The sequence below is a fragment of the Delphinus delphis genome, chromosome 6, assembly GCF_949987515.2.
Source record: "Delphinus delphis chromosome 6, mDelDel1.2, whole genome shotgun sequence".
Classification (NCBI taxonomy): domain Eukaryota; kingdom Metazoa; phylum Chordata; class Mammalia; order Artiodactyla; family Delphinidae; genus Delphinus; species Delphinus delphis.
The window spans coordinates 22,914,988-22,941,489 of NC_082688.1; the positions used below are offsets into that span (position 1 = coordinate 22,914,988).

Below are 26,502 nucleotides of genomic sequence, written 5' to 3' on the forward strand. Positions count from 1 at the left end.
CAAGAGCCTCTATAGGAAGCATCCTAAATGCCCATCGACAGACGAATGGATAAAGAAGATGTGGTACATATATGCAATGGAATATTACTCGGCCATAAAAAGGAACGAAACTGAGTTATTTGCAGTGAGGTGGATGGACCTAGAATCTGTCATACAGAGTGAAGTAAGTCAGAAAGGGAAAAACAAATATCGTATATTAACGCATATATGTGCAATCTAGAAAAATGGTACAGGTGAACTGGTTTGCAGGGCAGAAATAGAGACACAGATGTAGAGAACAAACGTATGGACACCAAGGGAGGAAAGTTGGCGGGGGGGGGGGATGAATTGGGGATTGGGATTGACATATATACACTAATATGTATAAAATAGATAACTCATAAAAACCTGCTGTATAAAAAAAGGATTAAACCAAGGATGTGAAAAATCTGTACACTGAAACTACAAAACATTGATAAAATAAATTGAAGGGGACCCAAAAAAGAGAGCCTCTGTAAATGGAGCACATTCTACACAGGAATAGCAGAGTCTAGGCACTCAGACCTAGGGCAATGTATTTTTAATAATACATTATTATTTTTAATAGTAAAATTATGCTTGTAACATACTGTCTTTGTATATCTTCCTGGATCCTTTAAGACAGAAGCCATCCAAAAATTTATTATATATTCTTATACAAAGAACTGAGCTTTTCCACAACAATGAACTGCAGCAGACCCTAACTGGAGACTGTGCTCAGCTATTGGGGAAGGCTATGAGTATTTGCTTTGAGACCACTTCTATCCATAGCACGATATATGACTGTAGATAGGGTAGGAACACATATCTCTGATGGTGCTCTATCATTTTTTCCTTGATCTTTCTGTTTCCTATAGATTTCCTAAATCTTGCCAGAGTGGGTGAAGGAATTCTAATCTCTCTGTAAGAGCCGATTCCTTATAAAACGAAAAGGGACCTCAGTAGAAATTTTTGCTAGCTAATGACTTAAGAATCTTTGCTGAAGGGCAGGTCAGATAAGTTGTACTAATGACACTTCCATACAGTTTCCACAGAACACCCACCGATTGTGATCTAACCGACCTCCTTTTAAAAAGAGAGAGGACATTGCAGCACTATTTACAATAGCCAGAACGTGGAAGCAGCTTAAGTGTCCATCGACAGATGAATGGATAAAGAAGATGTGGCACATATATACAATGGAATATTACTTAGCCACAAAAAGAAACAAAATTGAGTTATTTGTAATGAGGTGGATGGACCTAGAGTCTGTCATACAGAGTGAAGTAAGTCAGAAAAAGAAAAACAAATACCGTATGCTAACACATATATATGGAATCTAAAAAAAAAATGGTTCTGATGAACCTAGGGGCAGGACAGGAACAAGGATGCAGACGTAGAGAATGGACTTGAGGACACAGGGAGGGGGAAGAGTAAGCTGGGACGAAGTGAGAGTAGCATTGACATGTATACACTATTAAATGTAAGATAGATAGTGGGAAGCAGTTGCGTGGCACAGGGAGATCAGCTCGGTGCTTTGTGACCACCTAGATGGGTGGGATAGGGAGGGTGGGAGGGAGACGCAAGAGGGAGTGGATATGGGGATATATGTATACATATAGCTGATTCACTTTGTCGTATAGCAGAAACTAACACACCATTGTAAAGCAATTATACTCCAATAAAGATGTTAAAAATAAATAAATACATACATACATACATACAAAGGGAGAGTCATCTCCTAAAAAAAAAAAAAAAAAAAAGGAAGAGAGATAGAGCAACATCATGGGAAAGATAGAAGGGTTGGAATCCAGTAAACCAAATTCCGATCCTACCTCTGCTGCTTGCACCCGTGTGACTCTCAGCAGATTTCCTAGCCTGTCTGAACAACCATTCACTCATCTGCAAAATGAAGAAATTAATATTTCTAAACAGGGTTCAGTTGGTGCCAAATTATTTTAGTCCCCTTACGCTTCATTATTAAGACGACGGACTGATCGGATGTTAGACTCCCTGTCCTCTTTCTCTTCAGTACAAAAGTGAGAATGAAAATCAGAATGATTCAAATGTAATTATTCTAATGCTGCATATCCTAATGTTTTGTTCTGCTTCATTGAGAGCGCACTTGAGCATAATTAAGATTTTTGTAAGTCATCAATCTATCATCATATATGGGGAAATACCTGTGCATAAACAAAGCAAAATTTATTCGTGCTGGTTGAATAGCAGAGCCATATGCAGACACAGCTTTTAATGCTAACCACATGGTTAAGGGTTTAGGAAACAATGGAGACTGAAATTATAATCCCTCCTTTAAAGTTCATTGATTATAAGCAAGTGGATACCTAGGAGTTATATGCAGGCTACCTGTGGTTCATCAGAGCTTTTGTTTCAAAGACTAGTGATCAAATTAAGCAACGGAAATCATCTATAGCTAGATGAAGTTCCAACTTTGAATTGAGTCAGACAGGACCGTAGCTTAGTCCTCATTTTTATTTTTAAAGAAATGTGTAACAATTTTTAGAGTTTTTTTTTAACATCTTTATTGGAGTATAATTGCTTTACAATGGTGTGTTAGTTTTTGCTTTATAACAAAGTGAATCAGCTATACATATACATATATCCCCATATCCCCTCCCTCTTGCGTCTCCCTCCCACCCTCCCTATCCCACCCCTCTAGGTGGTCACAAAGCACCGAGCTCATCTCCCTGTGCTATGCGGCTGCTTCCCACTAGCTGTCTATTTTACATTTGGTAGTATAAATAGCAAAATCCATTTCCCTTTCTGAACAAGCCCTAATATTAATAACAAGATGTATATCTTAAATGAAGGTCATTTGATCAATAAGCTCAAATCCAAATAGTAAATATTGTTTTAAAGGATAAAGGATAAAAGTAAAGTTATTGGTGGAAAGATTTAAAAAATAAAAGCAGAATAAGAAGATGCAAACACTTTTCTCAAATAATGTGCTTAGTTACTGTTCCTTTCTCCCTAATCTCATAGCTACACCCTTGCCGGTCCTGACACCATTGAGTGCCTGGCCAATGGCAAGTGGAGCAGAAGTGACCAGCAGTGTCTGGCTGTCTCCTGTGATGAGCCCCCCAGTGTGGAACATGCCTCTCCAGAGACTGCCCATCGGTTATTTGGAGACATTGCATTCTACTATTGTTCAGATGGTTACAGCCTGGCAGACAACTCCCAGCTCCTCTGCAATGCCCAGGGCAAGTGGGTTCCCCCAGAAGGTCAGGCCGTGCCCCGTTGTATAGCTCATTTTTGTGAAAAACCCCCAGCTGTTTCCTACAGCATCTTGGAATCTGTGAGCAAAGCAAAATTTGCCGCAGGCTCAGTTGTGAGCTTCAAATGCACGGAGGGTTTCGTACTGAACACCTCAGCAAAGATTGAATGTCTGAGAGGTGGGCAGTGGAACCCTTCCCCCATGTCCATCCAGTGCATCCCCGTGCGCTGCGGAGAGCCACCCCGCATCATGAACGGCTATGCGATTGGATCAAACTACAGTTTTGGAGCCGTGGTGGCTTATAGCTGCAACAGGGGCTTCTACATCAAAGGGGAGAAGAAGAGCGCCTGCGAAGCCACGGGACAGTGGAGTAGCCCCATACCCACATGCCACCCTGTATCTTGCAGTGAACCACCAAAGGTTGAGAATGGCTTTCTGGAGGTAAGAGACTGATTCACAAGTGTCCATGGCTTTCATCGTTTACAGGGCCAGCCCATTGGAGCTTATTCAGAAGCAGGGACATGAATAGACTAATAGGTGAATAACAGAAGCTGCTAAATCTATTGGTGGTAAATATTGGAGAGAATTTGATAGAGGTCATGAATCCTTTTAATCTATAGCTTTCTACCTTCTACTAGCATATAGGCACTTGAAACACTTTATAGCAATATTTTAGCCCAGCTATGACGTTAGAATAAAATAGTTTTAAGAGATACTATTTTGATTTATAAAAAGTTACTCCAAGATGGATGTATTGTTTATTTTTATAGAAATCAAGGTCTAAATGGAACCTAGAGAAGTCTGTTACCATTTCTTATTTTTAGACAAAAGATGGGGGTAAACCATCCATTCACCGTAAGGTGGTTTTTGCAGTTTTCTTTTAGGGAACCTAAAGGTAATTTCATCAGGACAAAGGGTTTTGTCAGATCCACGCATATCCTCCTTTCTCGTTACTATGTGTCTTCTCATTAAATCTATCAAGAAAACAGGAATAACAATCTATTCCCCCAAATCAAGGGTCACTTTAAAGAGACAGTATTCTAATTAAACACTTTTTTAAAACCCACGCCTACATAGTACCTTTTCTCCTTTATATTCTAAAACAACAGTGAATGCCTTTTATTTAAGACTTTTGCTCAGGTGTATTAGCTTTCCATTGGAAGAAGGTGTCTAGGATATGTAAGGGGGCTTTCTTCATTTATTCATTTAACAGATATTTCTGGAGCTCCTACTAGGTGCCAGGTAAGTACTGGAGATCTAGTATTTAATAACACGGATTAGGTCTGTGATGCCATGGTGTTTATATGCATGTGGGGTGCCCAAGGAATAGATAAATAAACAAAGCAAATAATCATGTCCAAATACCAAGAAGTTCACTGCACCACAGAAGCTAGACGTACCGTTAACAGAAGAACCGTTGCAATCTTTTTTAAAGTTTTCATAAGTAATTCATCTTTGGACTGCCTAAAAATGACCTCTTATTATGTTATTCACTTATATAGTTGAATGTTGAGAGTATGAATATTGAATTTTTTGTTTAAAAGGTAAAATGTTACTTTTTATTTTCCACCCTTGTGTCATGGCAGCAATTTTTTAAAATTATATTAAGGATGAACACAAAACTCTGACAGTAGGTCCATATCCATAAAAACATTTGTTTTTCTTATTCTCTAACAGCGTAAACAAATGTACGTTTGTGTGTGTTTCCTTTTCTGTGAGTAAAACAACACACTCTAGCACTGCTTTGGTCGGTGAGATTTTTTTAATTTACCAAGTAATTTATAATTTTTGGTATTGCTCCATCAACTCATCAATCGTTTTAGAGACTATTGATCTTTAGTTATTATGGGCTGACCGCTGTGGCCAACATTTCTGCTGTAGGGATTACCTAATTTGACCTTCTGCCATCCTTTTTGTTTATTTAAATAAAAAAAATAGAGTGGACCTATTGGAAAAATACAAGTCCTCATTTGCTTATGTCTTAATTGATACATTTTAACATAGGCATTTTAGTTTAGTTCTTCTTTACTGTGATTTGCTGTATTTTGTCAGTTATATTCCGTGTTATACAAATTGTACTTCATTGTTTTCTCCCTGTTATGCAGCATACAGCTGGCAGGACCTTTGAGAGTGAAGTGAGATACCGGTGTAACCCAGGCTATAAGTCAGTCGGAAGTCCTGTCTTTGTCTGCCAAGCCAATCGCCACTGGCACAGTGAATCCCCTCTGTCGTGCATCCCTCTCAACTGTGGAAAACCTCCCCCGATCCAGAATGGCTACAGGAAAGGAGAAAATTTTGAAGTAGGGTCCAAGGTTCAGTTTTTCTGCAATGAGGGTTACGAGCTTATTGGTGATCATTCTTGGACGTGCCTGAAATCCGGCAAATGGAATAAGAAGCCAAACCAAAAGTGTGTGCCCGCCAAGTGCCCAGAGCCACCCCTCTTGGAGAACCAACTGGTTTTGAAGGAGTTGCCCACCGAGGTGGGAGTGGTGACATTTTCCTGTAAAGAAGGGAACGCCCTCCAGGGCCCCTCTGTCCTGAAATGCTTGCCATCCCAGCAGTGGAATGATTCTTTTCCTGTTTGTAAGATGGTTCTTTGCCTCCCTCCTCCGCTGATTCCCTTCGGTGTCCCTGCTCCTTCTTCTGCTCTTCATTTCGGAAGTGCTGTCAAGTATTCTTGTGTGGATGGGTTTTTCTTAAGAGGAGATGCTACCACCTTCTGCCAGGCTGATGGCACCTGGAGCTCTCCACTGCCAGAATGTGCTCCAGTAGAGTGCCCCCAACCTGAGGAAATCCTCCATGGCATCATTGACGTGCAAGGTCTTGCCTATCTGAGCACAGCTCTCTATACCTGCAAGCCAGGCTTTGAGTTGGTGGGCAATTCTACCACTCTTTGTGGGGAAAATGGTCACTGGCTTGGAAGAAAACCAACCTGTAAGCCCATTGAGTGCCCCAAGCCCAAGGAGATTTCGAATGGCAAATTCTCTTACACAAACCTACACTATGGACAGACCATCACCTACTCTTGTGACCGGGGCTTCAGGCTCAAAGGGCCCAAAGCCTTGACTTGTTTAGAGACAGGTGATTGGGATGTGGATGTCCCATCTTGCAGTGCCATCCACTGTGATCCCCCACATCCCATTGAGAACGGTTTCGTAGAAGGTGCAGATTACAGCTATGGTGCCATGATCATCTACAGCTGCTTCCCTGGGTTCCAGGTGGCTGGTCACGCCATGCAGACCTGTGAAGAGTCGGGATGGTCAAGCTCCATCCCAACATGTGTACTCATAGACTGCGGTCTCCCCCCTCACATTGATTTTGGAGACTGTACTAAGGTCAGAGACGGTCAGGAATATTTTAACCAAGAAGAAGACATGATGGAAGTTCCATATCTGACTCCTCACCCGCCTCATCATCTGGGAACAGTGGCTAAAACCTGGGGAAACACAAAGGGATCTCCTGCTACACATTCAGCAAAATTCCGATACAACACCCTGGTTTCGTACACCTGTAATCCAGGATATGAACTCTTGGGGAACCCTGTGCTGATCTGCCAGGAGGATGGAACTTGGAATGGCAGTGCGCCATCGTGCATTTCAGTGGAATGTGACCTGCCTGTTGCTCCCGAAAACGGCTTTTTGCATTTTACAGAGACTACCATGGGCAGTGCCATACAGTATAGCTGCAAACCTGGGCACACTCTGGTGGGCTCCGACGTAAGACTTTGTCTACAGAATAGAGAATGGAGTGGTACTTCCCCACTCTGTGAGGCCATCTCATGCCCCAAACCGAATCTAGTTATGAATGGCTCCATCAAAGGAAGCAACTACACGTACCTGAGCATATTGTACTATGAGTGTAATCCTGGGTACGTGTTGAATGGCACTGACAGGAGAACGTGTCAAGAAAATAAAAATTGGGATAGGAATGAGCCAATTTGTATTCCTGTGGACTGTGGTTCACCTCCAGTCTCAGCAAATGGCCAGGTAAAGGGAGAGGAGTATACATTCCAAAAAGAGGTTGAGTACACTTGCAATGAAGGGTTCTTGCTGGAGGGGGCCAGCAGTCGTGTTTGTCTTGCTGATGGAAGTTGGAGTGGGACGACTCCCATCTGTGTGCCTGTCAGGTGTTCTCCCCCACTACAGGTGGCAAACGGGGTGATGGATGGCCTGGACTATGGCTTCGGGAAGAAAGTGGTGTTCCATTGTCAAGACGGCTACGTGTTGCACGGTGCCCCCAAACTCATCTGTCAATCAGATGGTAACTGGGATGCCCAGGTTCCTCTCTGTAAACCAGTCAGCTGTGGCCCTCCTGAAGATCTTGCCCATGGCTTCCCTAATGGCTTCTCCTTTTATCATGGAGGGCATATACAGTATCAGTGCTTTCCCGGTTATAAGCTCCACGGAAGTCCTTCAAGAAAGTGTCTCTCCAATAGTTCCTGGAGTGGCAGCCCACCTTCCTGCCTGCCTTGCACGTGTTCCCCACCAGTCATTCAGAATGGAGCAGTCAACAGGACAGATTTTGGTTGCGGGCAGGCAGCTCGGATTCAGTGCTTCAAAGGCTTCCAGCTCCTGGGACTTCCTGAAATCACCTGCGAAGCCAATGGCCAATGGAGCTCTGGCTTCCCACGCTGTGAACATACTTCTTGCGGTTCTCCCCCAACGATACCAAATGCATTCACCAGTGAGAGTGGCTCTTTGGAGGAAAATGTGATAACTTACAACTGCAGATCTGGGTATGTCATCCGAGGCAGTTCAGATCTGATTTGTACAGAGAAAGGGACGTGGAGCCAGCCTTATCCTGTCTGCGAGCCCCTGTCCTGTGGACCCCCACCACCTGTCTCCAGTGCAGTGGCAACTGGAGAGGTACACACCTATGGAAGTAAAGTGAAACTCAGGTAAGACCTGGCTCTAGAGTCTCCAAGGGGCACAGGCAGGAGGGTTGTAAAATGAAAAGTGATAGGTCAAAAATGTAGCTAACTGGGAAGAAAACACCCTCTCTGGGCTGCTGTCCAAAAGCTGAAGCTTTTAACACTTGGCTTTATTCTGTCCACAATTATGCAGAAATCCATTGACTTGTAAGAATAAATTTCTACACTTTCAGACTGTAGTTCCTAATATAATTATCATATTCTGTTGCACTTCATGGAACAGCAAGATCCTCTAGCTAGCTTTAATATCTCTTAAATCACAGGCTCTTTTTTAAACATTATGCTGATAAATTTCTTTGTTATAACCTAGTGATTATATTCATATATGCAGATGTTGGAGAAATAAGGCAAAAGCTGAAGAATTCAGGTCAAAAGTCACATACTTTTTTTTTTTTTTTGCGGTACATGGGCCTTTCACTGTTGTGGCTCCGGACGCGCAGGCTCAGCAGCCATGGCCCACAGGCCCAGCCCCTCCGCGGCATGTGGGATCCTCCCGGACCGGGGCACGAACCCGTGTCCCCTGCATCGGCAGGTGGACCCTCAACCACTGCACCACCAGGGAAGCCCCCAAAATCACATACTTTAATTGGTCAACATTAATAGGGAGATAGTCTTGAGGGGACATCCAACCTATGCTGTCTGAGCAAACTAAGCATTTAATGCACAGATAGTGATTTTTGCTGAAAAGTTCTCTATTTAAAATGTATTAAAAAAAGATGAGAAAATATGGAATGAATTTATAAATTAGACTTTTATTGGAATAAATGCCTGTAATGTGTAAATATATCTCAACCCTCAATCAATTTAGATTTTATTGATCTCTCTGAAGGAATTGTGGATTAGCCTTCACATATTGGCTTCTTAGATTTTATTAATAATTTAATAACTCTTCTTAAGCTTGTCCGTTGTAGACATTTTAGCTCTACCTTCATTTTCTCTTAATTACAGTAAGAAATAGACCCAAGGGAGGATTGTCACTGTAATGAAACCTAAAGAATAGTGGATTATGCACCACGAAGAAAAACAAAAATTATTCCTCACTTTTGACATGCATTTTCAATTTTCTATTTGGACGTTGGTGTCTCAGATAGCTTGAGAAATCACAATAAGACCTGCTTCCCAAGACTCTCCTGTTTGTTTTTCCTTGTGTGTTGATTGTCTTCAGATCTTCACTTATTAGTAAACAGATCATTCCAAGTTTGTAAAACCTGTGACTGCTACCTAGCCTGGTAATTTGCGAAATTTAAAAAATATATCCACCCAATAAATGTTAGTTAATTAAAAAAGCAGCATAGTATAGTGGTAAAGGCTAGTGGTAAAGTATAGTGGTAAACGCTCTCTAGAGCCAGATTCCATAGGTAGGAATCTCAGCTCTGTCGCTTCCTGGGAAAGTTATTTAATCTCTCTGGTGTCAGTTTCATCATCTGAAAAATGGGCATAAAGAAAATAATCACACCTATTCATAGGGTTGACATGAGAATGGGTTCATATTTGTAGAGCAATTAGAACAGTGACTAGAATTTAACAAATGCTCCGTAAACATTTGCTGAATGAAAAAATGCAAATTTTAAAAATCATAGAGGGTTTTAGAGCCAGCTTGACTTGAGTTTGAACACCAATACTACTGTTACATGATACCTACCTACTAAACAGGGTTAAAAGACACACCCTATGTAGAGGACTTCATTTGGCACAAAGTAGATTCCCCAGAAATGTTAATTGTGTTATATTCTTACTAGTATCTGAGTCTATTTTGGACTTCGTCTAGAGTTTCTTGAACTGTTAGATATTTTCATAATAAAAATAAATTTAATAATGATATTATCCAGAACAAAGGTAAATCATGTCAACAACATTTAAAGCAACTTTAGATTTGGCTAATCCTTAATGTGGATAACTAAGGATTCAACTGGTTGTCATTGTTTTCTTGGTGTTTTTGCAAGGCAGTTCCATCCCCCTGACATTTGAGTCATTTTTAATACATCACATAAAATGTCTACTAAGCTTTATAACAGCTTCTTGAATCCAAGAATAAGTCACCAACTATATTGCACTCCCTTTAAGGCACTCATTTTTACTTTTGCATTGCAGGTGTCTAGAAGGTTATATGATGGATACAGAGATAGACACATTCACCTGTCAGAAAGATGGTCGTTGGTTCCCTGAGAGAATCTCTTGCAGTCCTAAGAAATGTCCTTTGCCAGCAAGCATAACACACATACTTGTTCATGGGGATGATTTCAGTGTGAATAAGCAAGTTTCTGTGTCATGTGCAAAAGGGTATACCTATGAGGGGGTTAATATATCAACATGTCAGGTAAGATTATCTGTCTTAATTAGAACATGTAGGGTATAACTCATTTATATATTATACTATGTGTGTGTGTGTGTGTGTGTGTGTGTGTGTGGATATATATGTAAGTGTATATTATACTATATGTGTGTGTGTATATAGATATATGTATATGTAAGTGTGTGGATATAGATATACATATACATATATCCACACAGGCAGTATCTTGCTGTTCAGAAAAGAGAAAATGTCTCGTTTCCAACCATGTCAAAGAATTTGAGAAGTTATTTGGTAGAAATATAATAAAATATATCTTTCTTTCCAATGATCCCAGTTTTAAAAGTAGGAAAGTGCCAAGGGCAGGTGAAAAGTCCCAAAGGTAAATAAAACGTTAAACATCTATAACAAGAGATTCATGACAGATGAACTATGTGTATGGTCTACACATAGACTCTCTATGTGTAGAAATGAGGCCTAATTGTTACCAAATATGTTTCCAGTTTTAGGAGAAGAGCAAAGGTAGCAGAAACAGAAATTGGAGTCAAATTCTGCCTCTGCTTACTACTTGTGTCACTTTAATAAAGCTACTTGGAATTGCCAAGCTCCTATCAGTGTGGTATTAGTGTAAAATTCGGTAGAAAGGGAAATGAATGGAATGGAAGAAATAAGTCAAAAGTAGATCCTGATAAAGGAATCGTCACAAGTCAGTGAAGAAAGGAATCATTAATAAACAAATCATTCTGATATAATGAAGGAACCACTAGGGAAAAAATTAGTATATACCAAAATAAACTCCAGATATATCAAAAGAAAACAATACTATGTAGCTTTTAAAAGTTAATAGTAATACCAGAATCATTTGTGCAAAAAATATATTTATTGAAGCATTATTTACAGTATTGAAAAATTAGATACAATGTATATTTCTGACATTAGGGGAATGGTTAATTATGAGGCAGGCATATATATATATGTGTGTATATATATATATATAATTATTTCTGGCTCATCTGTAGCATAAAGGGCTTAGCCTCAAGTCTTGTTTTAGACAGCTATTCAACTCATATGCTGTTTCCTCAAAGAAAACAACATTAGCAAGAGAATAACAGTCTTCAAGGGACACATCTGTGTACGCCTCACTATACCTGAAAAGAAGGCTGGAAAATGTTAATTCTAACGGTGGTGGTGAGGAAATAAAGTAAATGTATGTGTGTCTTTTTTTTTTCTTTAACTATGTGACTTGCTCACAATATATGATAGAATGTTTTCAAGTATTCATGTTGGGAAGGGAGAAAAGGAAGCCATCTTTTTAAACTTTGGATCATATGCCTGAAAGTTGCCGTTTCTCATCAACTTTAGATGAAAACGCAGAATTATGTAAAATATAAGGGTGTATTACTATAAGTCATGGAATATTTGTATCTACCATCCAGTCCTCATGCATCATAATGAAAACATACTTCTTGGTGTTCTTGATTTTTTAAAGGATTCTATGAGGAAGAAAATGCTTGTTTTGTGAGTTTCAAAAATGTCTAAAATTGTTTAGTGATGACTGTTAAAGCCATCTGATAATTAATGTGCGTTTTTTAAGGCCAAAGAAAATAAGTGGCAGAAGTGGGACCAAGTTCTAGGTCCTCTGACTATCATTTGCGGATTATTCTGTTTTACAACCAATATTTGCAGACTTCTTCATTCATGTGTACTAATTTCTAAATGTAACTTATAACTTGTTATTTAGGTTGATGGGACCTGGGAGCCACCGTTTTCTGATGAATCCTGCAGTCCAGTTTCTTGTGGGAAACCTGAAAGTCCAGAGCATGGGTTTGTGTTTGGCAGTGAATACAGCTTCGAAAGCATGATTATTTATCACTGTGAAACTGGTTATGAATTAGAGGTAAGCGAACAAATCGTTTAACTAGCAGTAATTTGTTTTTCCGATATACTTAGGAATATTTTTAGTGTTATGCCATTTTGTTCCACTGATTTGGGTCCTAAAAGGCTTTTCTATACTTTGTTGCCTTATATTTTAGCACTCTCTGAGAAATATTTAAAGTGACTTAGAATTTTACAAAGCAAAGTAAGTCTCAAATTAAAGAATCAAAGCCATGAAAAAAAGAGGAACTTTGTATACCAGCCACGAGACTTTAGTCGGTCATTTAAACCTGTGTTTTCGCCTCCTATTAATTGTATTCTACACAGTCCATCCGTCACTGTGGGGAGGCCACCATAAGAATTTAGTTATACAAAGCTAGGGTTTCCTCAAGCAATGGGCCCAAATACCTTGGAAGGTTTTTGATTGAGATTCCAGGTTCCCACAAGGCAGGTGTGGCCTGAAAAAGTCCCCAGAGCAGTTCTAACCAAATACCATGATAGGTCTCAAGACCATGCTTGCCTGGTTTGTAATATTAAAATCCCATCAGCAGCACCTATTTACTTTGGTGTGAATGCTGCAGTCAGTTTTGCTAAAAGCATGATCACATCATCAAACTTGAACTTTAAGAGGCCTGTTTTATATTACATAATGTTGTCCTTTGGTTTTTCGGGAAACTTCTTTCCTGTTTTGCTGTTACAATGGTATTAAATGTAGGTTTTGCAGAAATATGCATTGCCAGTGATTTGTTAAATGTGTATAGCATGTTCCATTTTTCTCCTACTGACCATAGAACCAGAGAATTTCCATAAGATGGGTCCATGAAAGCGGGAACTAGGCTTAGGTGGATCTTGTTTTATTTCCTCATCCAAGGATTTTTTTTTTAAAAAAGGTGGGGGTGGGGAGCTTCCCTGGTAGCACAGTGGTTGAGAGTCCGCCTGCCGATGCAGGGGACACGGGTTCGTGCCCCGGTCCGGGAAGATCCCACATGCCACGGAGCGGCTGGGCCCGTGAGCCATGGCCGCTGAGCCTGCATGTCCGGAGCCTGTGCTCCGCAACGGGAGAGGCCACAACAGTGAGGGGCCCGCGTACCGCAAAAAAAAAAAAAAAAGGTGGGGGGAAAGAAGGATGGTAATGTAATGGTTATTGCAGTTGAAGAGTTTTTCTGTTTTTGAAACTCAGTTGCTCTTCATGTGAGAGTACTAATCTTGCAATTTGTTAAGAAGGAAAGTGGTATAAAATCTAAACAAATATATAGCAAACTGATGGGTCATTAAATTTGAGGAAGTAGATAATTTACCTTAAAAATTTTGGAAATATCCCAGTGTTAACCACAAAATTGAGAGAGATGCTATAACAGTTGTTCTTATTCCAAGCTACATGTTTGCATCACCTGAGAAAGTTTTTCTAAATATTAATGTCCAGTAACTTACAGAAATAACCAAGTCCAGGTCTGGAACATGAAATGTAAAAGATTAGCCTAGAAAAACTTATCATATGAGTTAGGAAGGAACCTATCAAAGGTGACATGTTAAAAAAAAAACTCAGGAGCCAATTGGATGAGGCTTCCACAGGCCAAGATGAGAGCGTTTTAGCATCAATAAGGGGTAATAACTTTAATGGACTGAAACGCATCAAATACGTCATGAATGGCAGTAGACTCACAATGATACTAGAAGAAAATTAGTTGGTAACTTTTAGGGGATGCCCATGAGCAAATTCATTAGTTTGAAAACACAACGAAAGGAGGAAAAGTATCTTTTCAATGCTAACTGGATGACTAAGTAACCAAACAGTAGATGAAATCAGTCAATAATGATAGAATTCAAATCTCAGAATTTGCAACTACTATGAATTAATGGATTTAGGTTATCATCATCATGGCTACTGATGTCAGAAAAAAAAATAGAGGCACCCAGACATTATAATGCCTCTGGATGGAAAATCACACCATTAGGGAAAAGTCTTACCAAAAACAGAACTGTTGAATTTGAATTTTTGCATTTTTAACAAGTGCCCCAGATACCAAAGGTCAATGGCTGGAAAAGTGGTTAAGAATAGGGACTTGGTCTCAGCAGACCTCTGTTACAGGCTCTCTGCTCTTGCTGGATGAAAGATGTTGGGGAACTGACTGAACCTCTCTGAGCCTCTGTTTCATCCCATCTGTAGTAGAAATGCCATAACCACCTTTGCAAAGTTACTGCAAGGACTGGAGATAAAAGAAGGTGGCAAGCACCACCCTTTATGCATTGTCTGAGTTCAGTAGAGGGTAGTTATTATCATTACTCCTAGTATGCATATTATTACCAAAATCAGACAAAGCAATTAATACAGCTAATGTAAATCATGTTAAAATTTTCTAATAGGTAAGTAAATTATCATTTTTATGTAAGGTAAACAACTTCTTTGAGTCATCTAAATCTCAAAAATTTTACTACACATGCAGTCTTCTCGAAGCAAAAATCACTACAGGCGGGCTTCTCTGGTGGCGCAGTGGTTGAGAGTCCGCCTGCCAATGCAGCGGACACAGGTTCGTGCCCCGGTCCGGGAAGATCCCACATGCCGCGGAGTGGCTGGGCCCATGAGCCATGGCCGCTGAGCCTGCATGTCTGGAGCCTGTGCTCCGCAATGGGAGAGGCCACAACAGTGAGGGGCCCGTGTACCGCAAAAAAAAAAAAAAAAAAAAAAAAAAAAACTTAAAAAAAAAAATCACTACAGGCAATTGAGGAATAAATCAAAGTAACTCAAAAATGAGATAGTCATGTTCTAAAATCGCTGTTTGTGAGCAATAAAGTGGTATCTATGATTCTAAAACTTACTATAACTATCTAACTTAATTGTTGATTAAAGATACATTATGTCAAAAATAGTAACTTGATGCTAATCTGGATCTAAAACTCTGGATAAAAAACAAAACAAAAGCAAGATAAGTAAAGGGATAGAGAGAGAAAAAGAAAGAAGGAAAAGCATGATAAAATTTGCAACTTACTAAGGAGGGAACCAACAGATGGTGTTTGGTTTTTTTTTTACAGCAATAATTACAGAAAATAGAGTTGAGTTTTTATTGGAACAAAAATTGACATAATTGAAACAGAATATTATGTGAATTATTGGAAGAAAAAGGAAAATATCTTAGTGGGAAAAATGCTAACCTATTGACTAAAATTAGCTACTTGGGTGTAGTCCACTCTGGAAGTACCCAAATAGGGAGCTGGCTTTGATGGCTTGTCATATACTTCCTCAAAAGTAATAAAGAGGGCTTCCCTAGTGGCGCAGTGGTTGAGAGTCCACCTGCCGATGCAGGAGACACGGGTTCGTGCCCCGGTCCGGGAAGATCCCACATGCCGCGGAGCAGCTGGGCCCGTGAGCCATGGCCGCTGAGCCTGTTGCGTCCGGAGCCTTTGCTCCGCAACGGGAGAGGCCACAGCAGTGAGAGGCCCGCATACTGCAAAAAAAAAAAAGTAATAAAGAATAATTCACAAACTAGAATAGTATATTTTCCTGTGCATACCTAAGTATATAAACACAACAAAAGTACAGCAAATGTTAACAGGGTTTATCTCTGAATGAAGAATCCTAGAATCCTTTGTACTTTTCTTTCATGTTTTCCAACCTTTCTGTAGTCAAAACATATTATTTTTTCAATAAGAAGAAAATAATGAATATATATTTTTTAAAAATTTAATTTTATTGGTTCAATTATTTTCTTGGAAAGTCAGGAGAGTATCCTTCCATCAAAGTCAATGGATTTTTTATACGTAAAGATTTGTCAGTAATTAAACTGATAGCTCAAAGTAAATACCTTTGAATAGAAGATGAAGGATAAAAGACATCAGTCAATCAGATAAAAACCAAAGTAGAGGCAATGGCTCCTTTTCAGACATCTTACTAATTTAGAACACAGCTTCAAGAGGATATGTATCCAAAGAGCTCTGAGGATTGAAAAGCCATGAGACAAAGTCCATGTGCTAAGGTTCATATACTTGACTTAGGGTCAAGCCCCTTAATACATTACTTGGAACCTAATCTTTTTTTTTAACATATAATGTTAGAGAATTTTATTTATCGTATTATTATTCCATAGTAAATTAGGAATTTAAAACATGGGAAAAGGTTATCATTAGGAACACTGATGATTACAGTAAAAGATAAACAACAAAGAAAGAGGCAGCAAGGTCGCATAAAAATTATATCCAGAAATAAAAACCCAGTAATCTTAGCCTAGCTCAGCCCATAATAACTCTAGGGGGCGCAGACAGCCTGTATAGCCCCCAAGGGCTATGGGATATTGGAAAATATACCAAAAGTGCATTGAATAACAACTATAAATATTTTTTTAAGTAAATTACATTATTTTTACTCTATTTCTGAAGGCAGGGAAATAAATTTTAGAAAGATTTTTACTCAAAATATATAAAATTTTACTTGCTCGGGACCTTAATAGGGTAAGTTTATCTTTAATGGATACGTTACATTGTCAAAAAGTCAATCCTGATACCAATAAGATATCTTGACATGTTTCATGTCCAAGGGTATAAATAAACTAATTCACCGTCTTTGCTGTACCTCTCAGGTATTAAAAAATAAATTTAAGTCAAAATATTTTTAAGTGTCCTAAGCAAATATACCTCTCTGACATTTCAGACACATTCTTCATCAGTCTTTGCTATTGGTTATAATTAGTTATCATTTAAACAAAAAGTGAAACCAAGCCTGCAGCTTAATTACACTCATCAGCCAGAATACGAATTTTGAGGTAATTTGATGAAAACATTTTTGAAAGTTTAAACCTCCCTCTTAAACTATATTTATTTAATGAATTTATTTAGCATTCCAGTGCCAAGAGTTTCAAGTTCACATCTGAGGTGACTTTGCATTCCCTTAGTTTTTCATTATAGAGGTACCATCTTGTCAATGACCTGTTTTCATTGATTCACAGGGGAACAGGGAACGGGTCTGTCAGGAGAACGGACAGTGGAGTGGAGGGGTGGCAACGTGCAAAAGTAAGTCAAATGACACTTGGTCCCCAAAACGATACTAAGGACACAAAATAACAATGTGGCCACATTTTCTTTATAAGTCATTTTTGTAATTAAAAAAAAAAATTGACTCCGTGAACTGCATGAGAACCTTTTACGGGCTTTTGCTCAAGGGCACCAAAGCAATAGAAGGGTGAAACACTGTGGTAGAGATTAATGATTAAACTGCAATAGAGCACAAGATTGCTGACCCTGGAATGGCAAACATTTTGTTTAGAAACTAGTTAATTATTGAGTTTACCTGGCTTTTTATGGGTTTTTCCCCAAAATAATAATAAATTAGAAGGCTTAGAGCTGTTGCCTTGGTAACAGTCCTGGGCAATACTAACATCTTCTTAAAATGATGTTGGTACCACTGTCCAATAAATGAATATTCACACTGTCTGTGGAACTTTCATTAACTCATTGTATGAGAACAGTCAAGTGTATTTAGCAGGATGTGGGTGAATACAGGTGACTGTTCCTAGGATATGGCTCATATTACTCCTCTGCCGAAAGACAATGTATGTAAATACAATAGTTACAAACCAATCAAAATGGCAGGCTTAAAAATGTTTTTCTCTTAATAATTCTGGAGGAGTCATCAAATTTTCAAACTAGAAGGGGCCTCTTGAATAATATAGTCCAGACCATTGAGTTGACCAATGAGTGAAAACGGGCTGGGAGAGGGCGATTTGACCTGCCCAGTATCAGAAATGAAGTTAGTGACAGAGCTAACACTAGGACTTGGGGTACCTGAACCTTTGTTCACTGTTGTTTCAACCATACTGTCTAGTATAGATTAATCAGTTGATTTTGTATGCAATAGGAATCTTAAGTCTTTTAAGCAATATTATATGGCTGAAATTCAATGGGGAATATGACTTTTTAGTTCTAAAAAAGAACCGTGTGTGCGTGTGTGTGTGTACATAAACATTGAGTAACATCTCAAGTCACAGAAAGGCATCATTGGGCATTCCCAGTAATAGCATTTTTTTATCTCAGTTGCTCATTATCAAAAAGTGTGTGAATGTACATGCAGGGTGAAAGGAGAGGAGAATGAAAAGGAAACACCTATGTCTGGAATAGGAAACTGCTATGGTGTCGGTGAGGGGATTGTTTCCGTTTTGCAGTAGGTTTAATTCAAACTACAATGATAATGGTTTGAATAGTTTCTATCTCTGAAATGCAAGATAGTAAGAAAATGTTCTGTATGGAACGTGTTACTCTGTGGTTTTCTTTTCTTTTTCTTTCTGAATTATTAAATAAGTGATAAAGTTCTTTGCAGAAGGAAAGAGGACTGGGAAAATCACTTAAGATGAAGCTTTTCTTTTTGTTTTTAGAGACCAAGTGTGAAGCTCCACTTGGGTTTCTGAACGGGAAAGCTGAAGTTGAAAACAGTACTGCTGGACCCAGCGTGGTGTATTCCTGCAACAGAGGCTACAGCCTTGAAGGGGCACCCGAGGCCTCCTGCACGGAAAATGGGACTTGGAGCCACCCAGTTCCTCTCTGCAAACGTGTGTGTTGACCTTAGGAGGGGATTAACTCAGATTCAGTTTTCTAATTAGTTTCCCAAATGTGTAAACCATGGTGGAAAATTCACCTATAGGTGAGATTGGCCCAGAGAAAGAAATCTGTGCATATCCAAACCAAATATTATGGGGTATTTTTTTTAACATCTTTATTGGAATATAATTGCTTTATAATGTTGTGTTAGTTTCTGCTGTATAACAGAGTGAATCAGCTATATGCATACATATATCCCCATATCCCCTCCCTCTTGTGTCTCTCTCCCACCCTCCCTGTCCCACCCCTCTAGGTGGTCGAGACTGAGCTGATCTCCCTGTGCTATGCAGCTGCTTCCCACTAGCTATCTATTTTATATTTGGTAGTGTATATATGTCAATATTACTCTCTCACTTTGTCCCAGCCTACCCTTCTCCCCCCCCATGCCCTCAAGTCCATTCTCTACATATGTCTTTATTTCTGTCCTGCCCCTATGTTCATCAGAACCTTTTTTTTATTTTTAGATTCCATGTACTTGTGTTAGAATACGGTATTTGTTTTTCTCTTTCTGACTTACTTCATTCTGTGTGACCAACTCTAGGTCCATCCACCTCAATACAAATAACTCAATTTTGTTTCTTTTTAAGGCTGAGTAATATTCCATTGTATATATGTGCCACTTCTTCTTTATCCATTCATCTGTCAATGGACACTTAGGTTGCTTCCATGTCCTAGCTACTGTAAATAGTGCTGCAGTGAACATTGTGGTATATGACTCTTTTTGAATTATCGTTTTCTCAGGGTATATGCCCAGTAGTGGGATTGCTGGGTCATATGATAGTTCTATTTTTAGTTTTTTAAGGAACCTCCATACTGTTCTCCATAGTGGCTTTATCAATTTACATTCCCACCAATAGTGCAGGAGGGTTCCCTTTTCTCCACACCCTCTCCAGCATTTATTGTTTGTAGATTTTTGACAATGGCCATTCTGACTGGTGTGAGGTGATACCTCATTTTTGTTTTGATTTGCATTTCTCTAGTGATTAGTGATGTTGAGCATTCTTTCATGTGTTTGTTGCCAATCTGTATATCTTCTTTGGAGAAATGTCTGTTTAGGTCTTCTGCCCATTTTTGTTTTGATTTGCATTTCTCTAGTGATTAGTGATGTTGAGCATTCTTTCATGTGTTTGTTGCCAATCTGTATATCTTCTTTGGAGAAATGTCTGTTTAGGTCTTCTGCCCATTTTTGGATTGGGTTGTTTGATTTTTGATGTTGAGCTGCATGAACTGCTTGTATATTTTAGAGATTAATCCTTTGTCAGCTGCTTCATTTGCAAATATTTTCTCCCATTCTGAGGGTTGAATTTTCGTCTTGTATATGGTTTCCTTTGCTGTGCAAAAGCTTTTACGTTTCATTAGGTCCCATTTGTTTGTTTTTGTTTTTATTTCCATTTCTCTAGGAGGTGGATCAAAAAGACTCTTTCTATGATTTATGTCATAGAGTGTTCTGCCTATGTTTTCCTCTAAGAGTTTTATAGTGTCTGGCCTTACATTTAGGTCTTCAATCCATTTTGAGTTTACTTTTGTGTATGGTGTTAGAAAGTGTTCTAATTTCATTCTTTTACATGTAGCTGTCCAGTTTTCCCAGCACCACTTATTGAAGAGCCTGTCTTTCCTCCACTGTATACTCTTGCCTCCTTTATCAAAGATAAGGTGACCATATGTGCGTGGGTTTATCTCTGGGCTTTCTATCCTGTTCCATTGATCTGTCTTTCTGTTTTTGTGCCAGTACCATACTGTCTTGATTACTGTAGTTTTGTAGTATAGTCTGAAGTCTGGGAGCCTGATTCTGCCTGCTCCGTTTTTCTTTCTCAAGATTGCTTTGGCTATTCGGGGTCTTTTGTGTTTCCATACAAATTGTGAAATTTTTTGTTCTAGTTCTGTGAAAATGGCCCTTGGTAGTTTGATAGGGATTGCATTGAATCTGTAGATTGCTTTGGGTCATTTTTCATTTTCACAATGTTGATTCTTCCAATCCAAGAACATGGTATATCTCTCTATCTGTTTGTATCATCTTTAATTTCTTTCATCAGTGTCTTGTAGTTTTCTGCATACAGATCTTTTGTCTCCTTAGCTAGGTTTATTCCTAGGTATTTTATTCTTTTTGTTGCATTGGTAAATGGGAGTGTTTCCTTAATTTCTCTTTCAGATTTTTCGTTGTTAGTGTATAGGAATGCAAGAGATTTCTGTGCATTAATTTTGTACCCTGCTACTCTACCAAATTCATTAATTAGCTCTAGTAGTTTTCTGGTAGCATCTTTAGGATTCTCTATGTATAGTATCTTGTCATCTGCAAACAGTGACAGTTTTACTTCTTTTCTGATTTGGATTCCTTTTATTTCTTTTTCTTCTCTGATTGCTGTGGCTAAAACTTCCAAAACTATGTTGAATAATAGTGGTGAGAGTGGGCAACCTTGTCTTTTCCTGATATTAGAGGAAATGTTTTCAGTTTTTCACCATTGAGAACGATGTTGGCTGTGGGTGTGTCATATATGACCTTTATTATGTTGAGGTAGGTTCCCTGTATCCCTAGTTTCTGGAGAGTTTTTATCATAAATGGGTGTTGAATTTTGTTAAAAGCTTTTTCTGCATCTATTGAGATGATCACATGGTTTTCCTCCTTCAATTTGTTAACGTGGTGTATCACATTGATTGATTTACGTATATTGAAGAATCCTTGCATTCCTGGGATAAACCCCACTTGATCATGGTGTATGATCCTTTTAATGTGCTGTTGGATTCTGTTTGCTAGTATTTTGTTGCGGATTTTGGCATCTATGTTCATCAGTGATATTGGCCTGTAGTTTTCTTTTTTTGTGACATCTTTGTCCGGTTTTGGTATCAGGGTGATGGTGTGAAGTTCTGTATTTTTAAGCCTTATATTATCATTACTGAGAACCCAGCTCCAGCAGGGCTAATGCTCTGCCTTCAAAGAAACAAACTCAGAAAAGAGGGAAAATACCAGTACACATTTTCTTTTATTTTTAACAGCAAATCCATGCCCTGTCCCTTTTGTGATCCCTGAGAATGCTGTGCTTTCTGAAAAGGAGTTTTATGTCGATCAGAACGTATCTATCAAGTGTAGGGAAGGATTCCTGCTCCAGGGCCAAAGCATCATCACCTGCAACCCTGACGAGACGTGGACACAGACAAGTGCCAGATGTGAAAGTAAGTCAACACATGGAATCCAGTGAATTTCATTAGTGGGAAGTGTTTTCTCATCTTTGGGAGATTATTTTCAATCAGGCAACTTACATGTAGATATTTAGAACTCTGTCTTATCATGGTCATCAACTTCTGTCTTGCTACTTAAAAAAATTTTTTTTTTAATTTAAAATCCAAACATAAAAACACAATCCAGAACTAGACTAAAACCTGCCTGACCAGAATTTACTGAACAGGTTTTCAAAACGTGCTCTTCTAAGAGTGAGCAAGATATTAAATCTAAAATACCTTTTTTTCTCCACGCTGTCAGAGTCCCTAAACTCTCCTTTAATGGGCTATGCATGATTTGCAATACAAAACTTATTTCACCGTGGTTCTCCAGCTTGAGCGGATATCAGAACCACCTAGAGGGCTTGTTAAAAACAGATTGCTGGGAGACTTCCCTGGTGGTCCAGTGATTAAGACTCCATGCTTCCAATGCAGGGGGCCTGGGTTCAATCCCTGGTCAGGGAACTAGATCCCACATGCTGCAACTAAGACCCGGTGTAGCATACATGCATGCATATGTATGTAAATAAATAAATATTTAAAAAAAATTTTAAAAAGCAGATTGCTGGGCCCATCCTAGAGTGTCTGATTCAATAGGTCTGGAGTGAGGCCTGAGAATTTGCATCTTTAACAGTTTCCCAGGTGTTGCTGATGGCAATACTGCTGGTGCTGGAACCACAACTGGAAAGCCTCTGGGCTAGCACCATGCTGATACCTAACACACAGTCTGGCAGCATCTCTTGCTGCCTTGTGATAACTCTTGACATTATTCTGCTTTTTTAAATATTTTAATTTACATAAGCATTTGCTATTTTTTTCTTTTATTGAAGTCTAGTAGATATACAATGTTGTGTTAGTTTCGGGTGGACAGCAAAGTGATTCAGTTACAAATATCTATATATATATATATTCTTTTTCAGATTCTTTTCCCGTATAGGTTATTACAAGATATTGAATATAGTACCCTGTGCTACTTTATATATAGTAGTGTGTATCTGTTAATCCCAAATTCCTAAGTTATCCCTCCCCCTCCTTTCCCTTTAGTAACCATAAGATTGTTTTATATGTCTGTGGGTCTGTTTCTGTTTTATAAATAAGTTCACTTGTATCATTTCTTAGATTCCACATATAAGTGATATCATATGATATTTGTCTTTCTCTGTCTGACTTAACTTCACTTAGGGTGATAATCTCTAGTGCTGCAAACGGCATTATTTCATTCCTTTCTATAGAACTCTTGACATTTCTTAACACACATAAAGCATCTTTCCTGCCCAATATCCTGCCCTCCTTTGTGGTCCAGGCTACTCCCTCTACAGCAGTCAACTAACAAATATTCATTGAGTCTAACCAGATGCGAGGTAATGGGCTACATAGTATAAAACTATGTTATGCCTACAGTGGTCTTCATCTTCGGAACACTTGCACTTTAATTAATGAGATTAAAAATGTGCATATGGGGGCTTCCCTGGTGGCGCAGTGGTTGAGAGTCCGCCTGCCGATGTAGGAGACATGGGTTCGTGCCCCGGTCCGGGAAGATCCCACAGGCCGCAGAGCAGCTATGCCCGTGAGCCATGGCCGCTGAGCCTGCGCGTCCGGAGCCTGTGCTCCTCAACGGGAGAGGCCACAACAGTGAGAGGCCCGCGTACCGCAAAAAAAAAAAAAAAAAAAAATGTGCATATGAAGGCAATGGGGATTCTGAAATCAGAGAAAACCTGGGTTTGAGTTCTGTCCTCAAAACTTTCTAATTCTAAACTTATGCTAGTGCCCTAACTTCTCTGAACTTTGGAGTTCTCATTTGTAAATAGCACCAATAATTCCTATCTTATAGGTTTGTTTTGAAAAATGAATTGGTATATATTTGTGATATGTCCTGATAGGAAGAGCTGAAAAATAGCCCCAAATCCTTGAATTTTCAGCTAGCAGCCTACTGCAGCATTAGAATTCTGATTTTACTCCAGAAAAGTGTGTATCATACTTTTAGCTGGGATTTGGGTCCCAACTCCTTATGAAATCTACCCCTAGTGAAGTGGGAAGAACTAAGTATGTATAAGCCTTGACTGTCTAGGCTCCTTTAAAGCCATCAGCCTGAACTAAAGCAGGCCAAGTGGCCCGATTCTGCCCACATATCCTCACGTTGACCTTAGCTCCCGGAGACTTACCACTCAGGGGACTGGAAGCGAGAGCCAGGAGAGACATGCATTTATTACAAATGTCCCTTCAGTGCATGCTTAATTATTCCTCAGTATTCTTGAGAAGATCCGGGGTTGCCTAGGAGAGGAGACAGTTTCCACAGTTGTTGTCCTCAATCCCTCTTTTGCATTTTCTGTTAGACAGGAAGTCTTTGGCTTAGAACAAATATCCTTCCTGAGGGACCAAAGCAGCCACCTTCCTCATCCTTTTCACCTCATCCTGCTATTTATCACTACAAATCAGTGATGAACATTTAGTGTGTATGAGAATCCTCTGGGGAGAGTATGTAAGATGCAGACTCAAAAGCTAGAAAGCCCAGAAGTTTGCATTTTTAATAAGAACCCAAGCTGATTCCCACATAGGTGGCCTGAAATCCGTGCTTTGACAACCACGTCTGTGAACCTTCAAGCTCACTGGTATCTTTTTACATGCTGTTCCCCCAGCCTGGAAGCAACAGTCCTCTGATCCACTCAGGCTTTATGGCCTGGTCCAAAGGCCACTGTCGTTGTGATTCGTACCCTGACAATCCTAAGCATAATTAGTTACATTCTCCTCAATTTTTCTACAGTATGGCATCCGGACCTCTAATATAGCTCTTTTTAAGTTGTACGACAGTATTTCTTTGTCTATCTTCACCCATTTGTCTGAGCAAAGGTACAGCATTTTCTCCATTTATTTCTTTCCAGTTTCTGGTACACCGTATGCATTGATACATATTGGAAATCTGACTGATTGAATTAATGTTTTTAACTACCTTAGAAGGAAAAGAAAATTTAGAAGAATCAGACAAATTGATCATCCCCTCTGGCAAGATTTTAATAGCATTATGACCACAAAATGACCTTTTAGAAGCCAGTTCATGAAGACTCATCTAAAAGTTAGCCTTATACAAACTGGATACTAATGAGAGTCCTGACTCCAATCGAGTCCTTGTCTTGTGAGACACCACAGAAAAACTCTAGTTATCTAGTTTATTCTCTTGTAAAGTTCTCAAAGCAAAATTAGTTATAAACGTTTTTATTTAAATGTTCAGTACATGCGCTTTTAAAAGAGAGGATTCTCCTTCAATCTTACACTTTCCAAAAGAAGAGAGTCACTGCTTTACCGTCTTGGAGAGGGAAACTAATGTGAAACCTTGAATTTCATAAACCTCATCAAGCTGTGTAAATGGAGTATCTTTGGGCTAGAGACAGTATTCATTCATTTACTCATTTTTCAAACATGTATCGAGAGCCCATTGTACGCCAGGCACTGTTCTAGGCACTAATAAAACAGCCATGGTGGAATCTGCAGTACTACAATTCATGATCTTTACTCTAAAGTGGTAGACTATAAATAATCCCCATGCTTCTTCTCTTCTTATTTGACAAGCATGCTGCATTGAAGTTCTTATACCTCTTCGACGAGGTATAAGAAGGCAAGACTTACTGCCTTGAGTATAAAATAGCTCAGCTTCAACATATGAATCAGAAGACAAAACCTTTGATTGTACATCTAATTTTTCTAGAGAGCAGCAGGTGATGCTTTTAGTTTCTGGTGTCTTTTAGATATTATGTAAGTGAAAAGGTTACCTTTGTGTATTTTGTCTTTCCTCTTTAAGTCTTAGAGGTGAGACTGTGTCCTCTCCCAACCACTGACTGGGTTAGTAGCACAAGCTTAATTATATTTTTGGTTTTCCTATAGAAATCTCATGTGGTCCACCAACTCACGTAGAAAATGCCATTGCCCGAGGTGTACATTATCAGTATGGGGACATGATCACCTACTCGTGTTACAGTGGATACGTGTTGGAGGGTTCTCTGAGGAGTGTTTGCCTAGAGAATGGAACCTGGACATCACCTCCTGTCTGCAGAGGTAAGGAAATATTTGAATGGTTAGTTCTTACTGAAGCTGTAGGAAAATGTATATGGCAGTCTGATATGGCCAACAACTGGTATGCATGCTATTTTATCTTTCCTTGGCTTTCAGTCTTCTTTTAACATGTGTGTCATTTTCCTTAACTTTATGAGTTTGATTTTTGAAGGCTTGCACACAGACCTCTGGCCCAGCACATGGCCCCTTTCTGAGTCAATCGTGGCTCCTTACGCAAGTCTTCTCTCCAAATCTTGGAAGTGTTCTCCAGCTACTAAGGGGAGCTGTGTCATGTCTGGGCAATGAGGGCACCTCCTGGACACTCAGGTGTTTCAA

The 26,502-nt window shown here is 39.3% G+C and overlaps 1 protein-coding gene across 2 annotated transcripts in view; it reads left to right on the forward strand.

Annotated features, from left to right (window-relative positions):
* SVEP1 (sushi, von Willebrand factor type A, EGF and pentraxin domain containing 1) overlaps positions 1–26,502 on the forward strand; it is a 185,013-nt gene that overhangs the window by 143,632 nt on the left and 14,879 nt on the right. For both annotated transcript variants that reach the window (XM_060014343.1, XM_060014344.1), the window contains exons 37-44: positions 3,001–3,673; positions 5,338–8,129; positions 10,254–10,479; positions 12,194–12,349; positions 17,265–17,328; positions 18,687–18,860; positions 21,901–22,077; positions 25,999–26,169. In XM_060014343.1, coding sequence (XP_059870326.1) covers positions 3,001–3,673; positions 5,338–8,129; positions 10,254–10,479; positions 12,194–12,349; positions 17,265–17,328; positions 18,687–18,860; positions 21,901–22,077; positions 25,999–26,169 — 4,433 coding nt within the window. The remainder of the gene's footprint in view (positions 1–3,000; positions 3,674–5,337; positions 8,130–10,253; positions 10,480–12,193; positions 12,350–17,264; positions 17,329–18,686; positions 18,861–21,900; positions 22,078–25,998; positions 26,170–26,502) is intronic.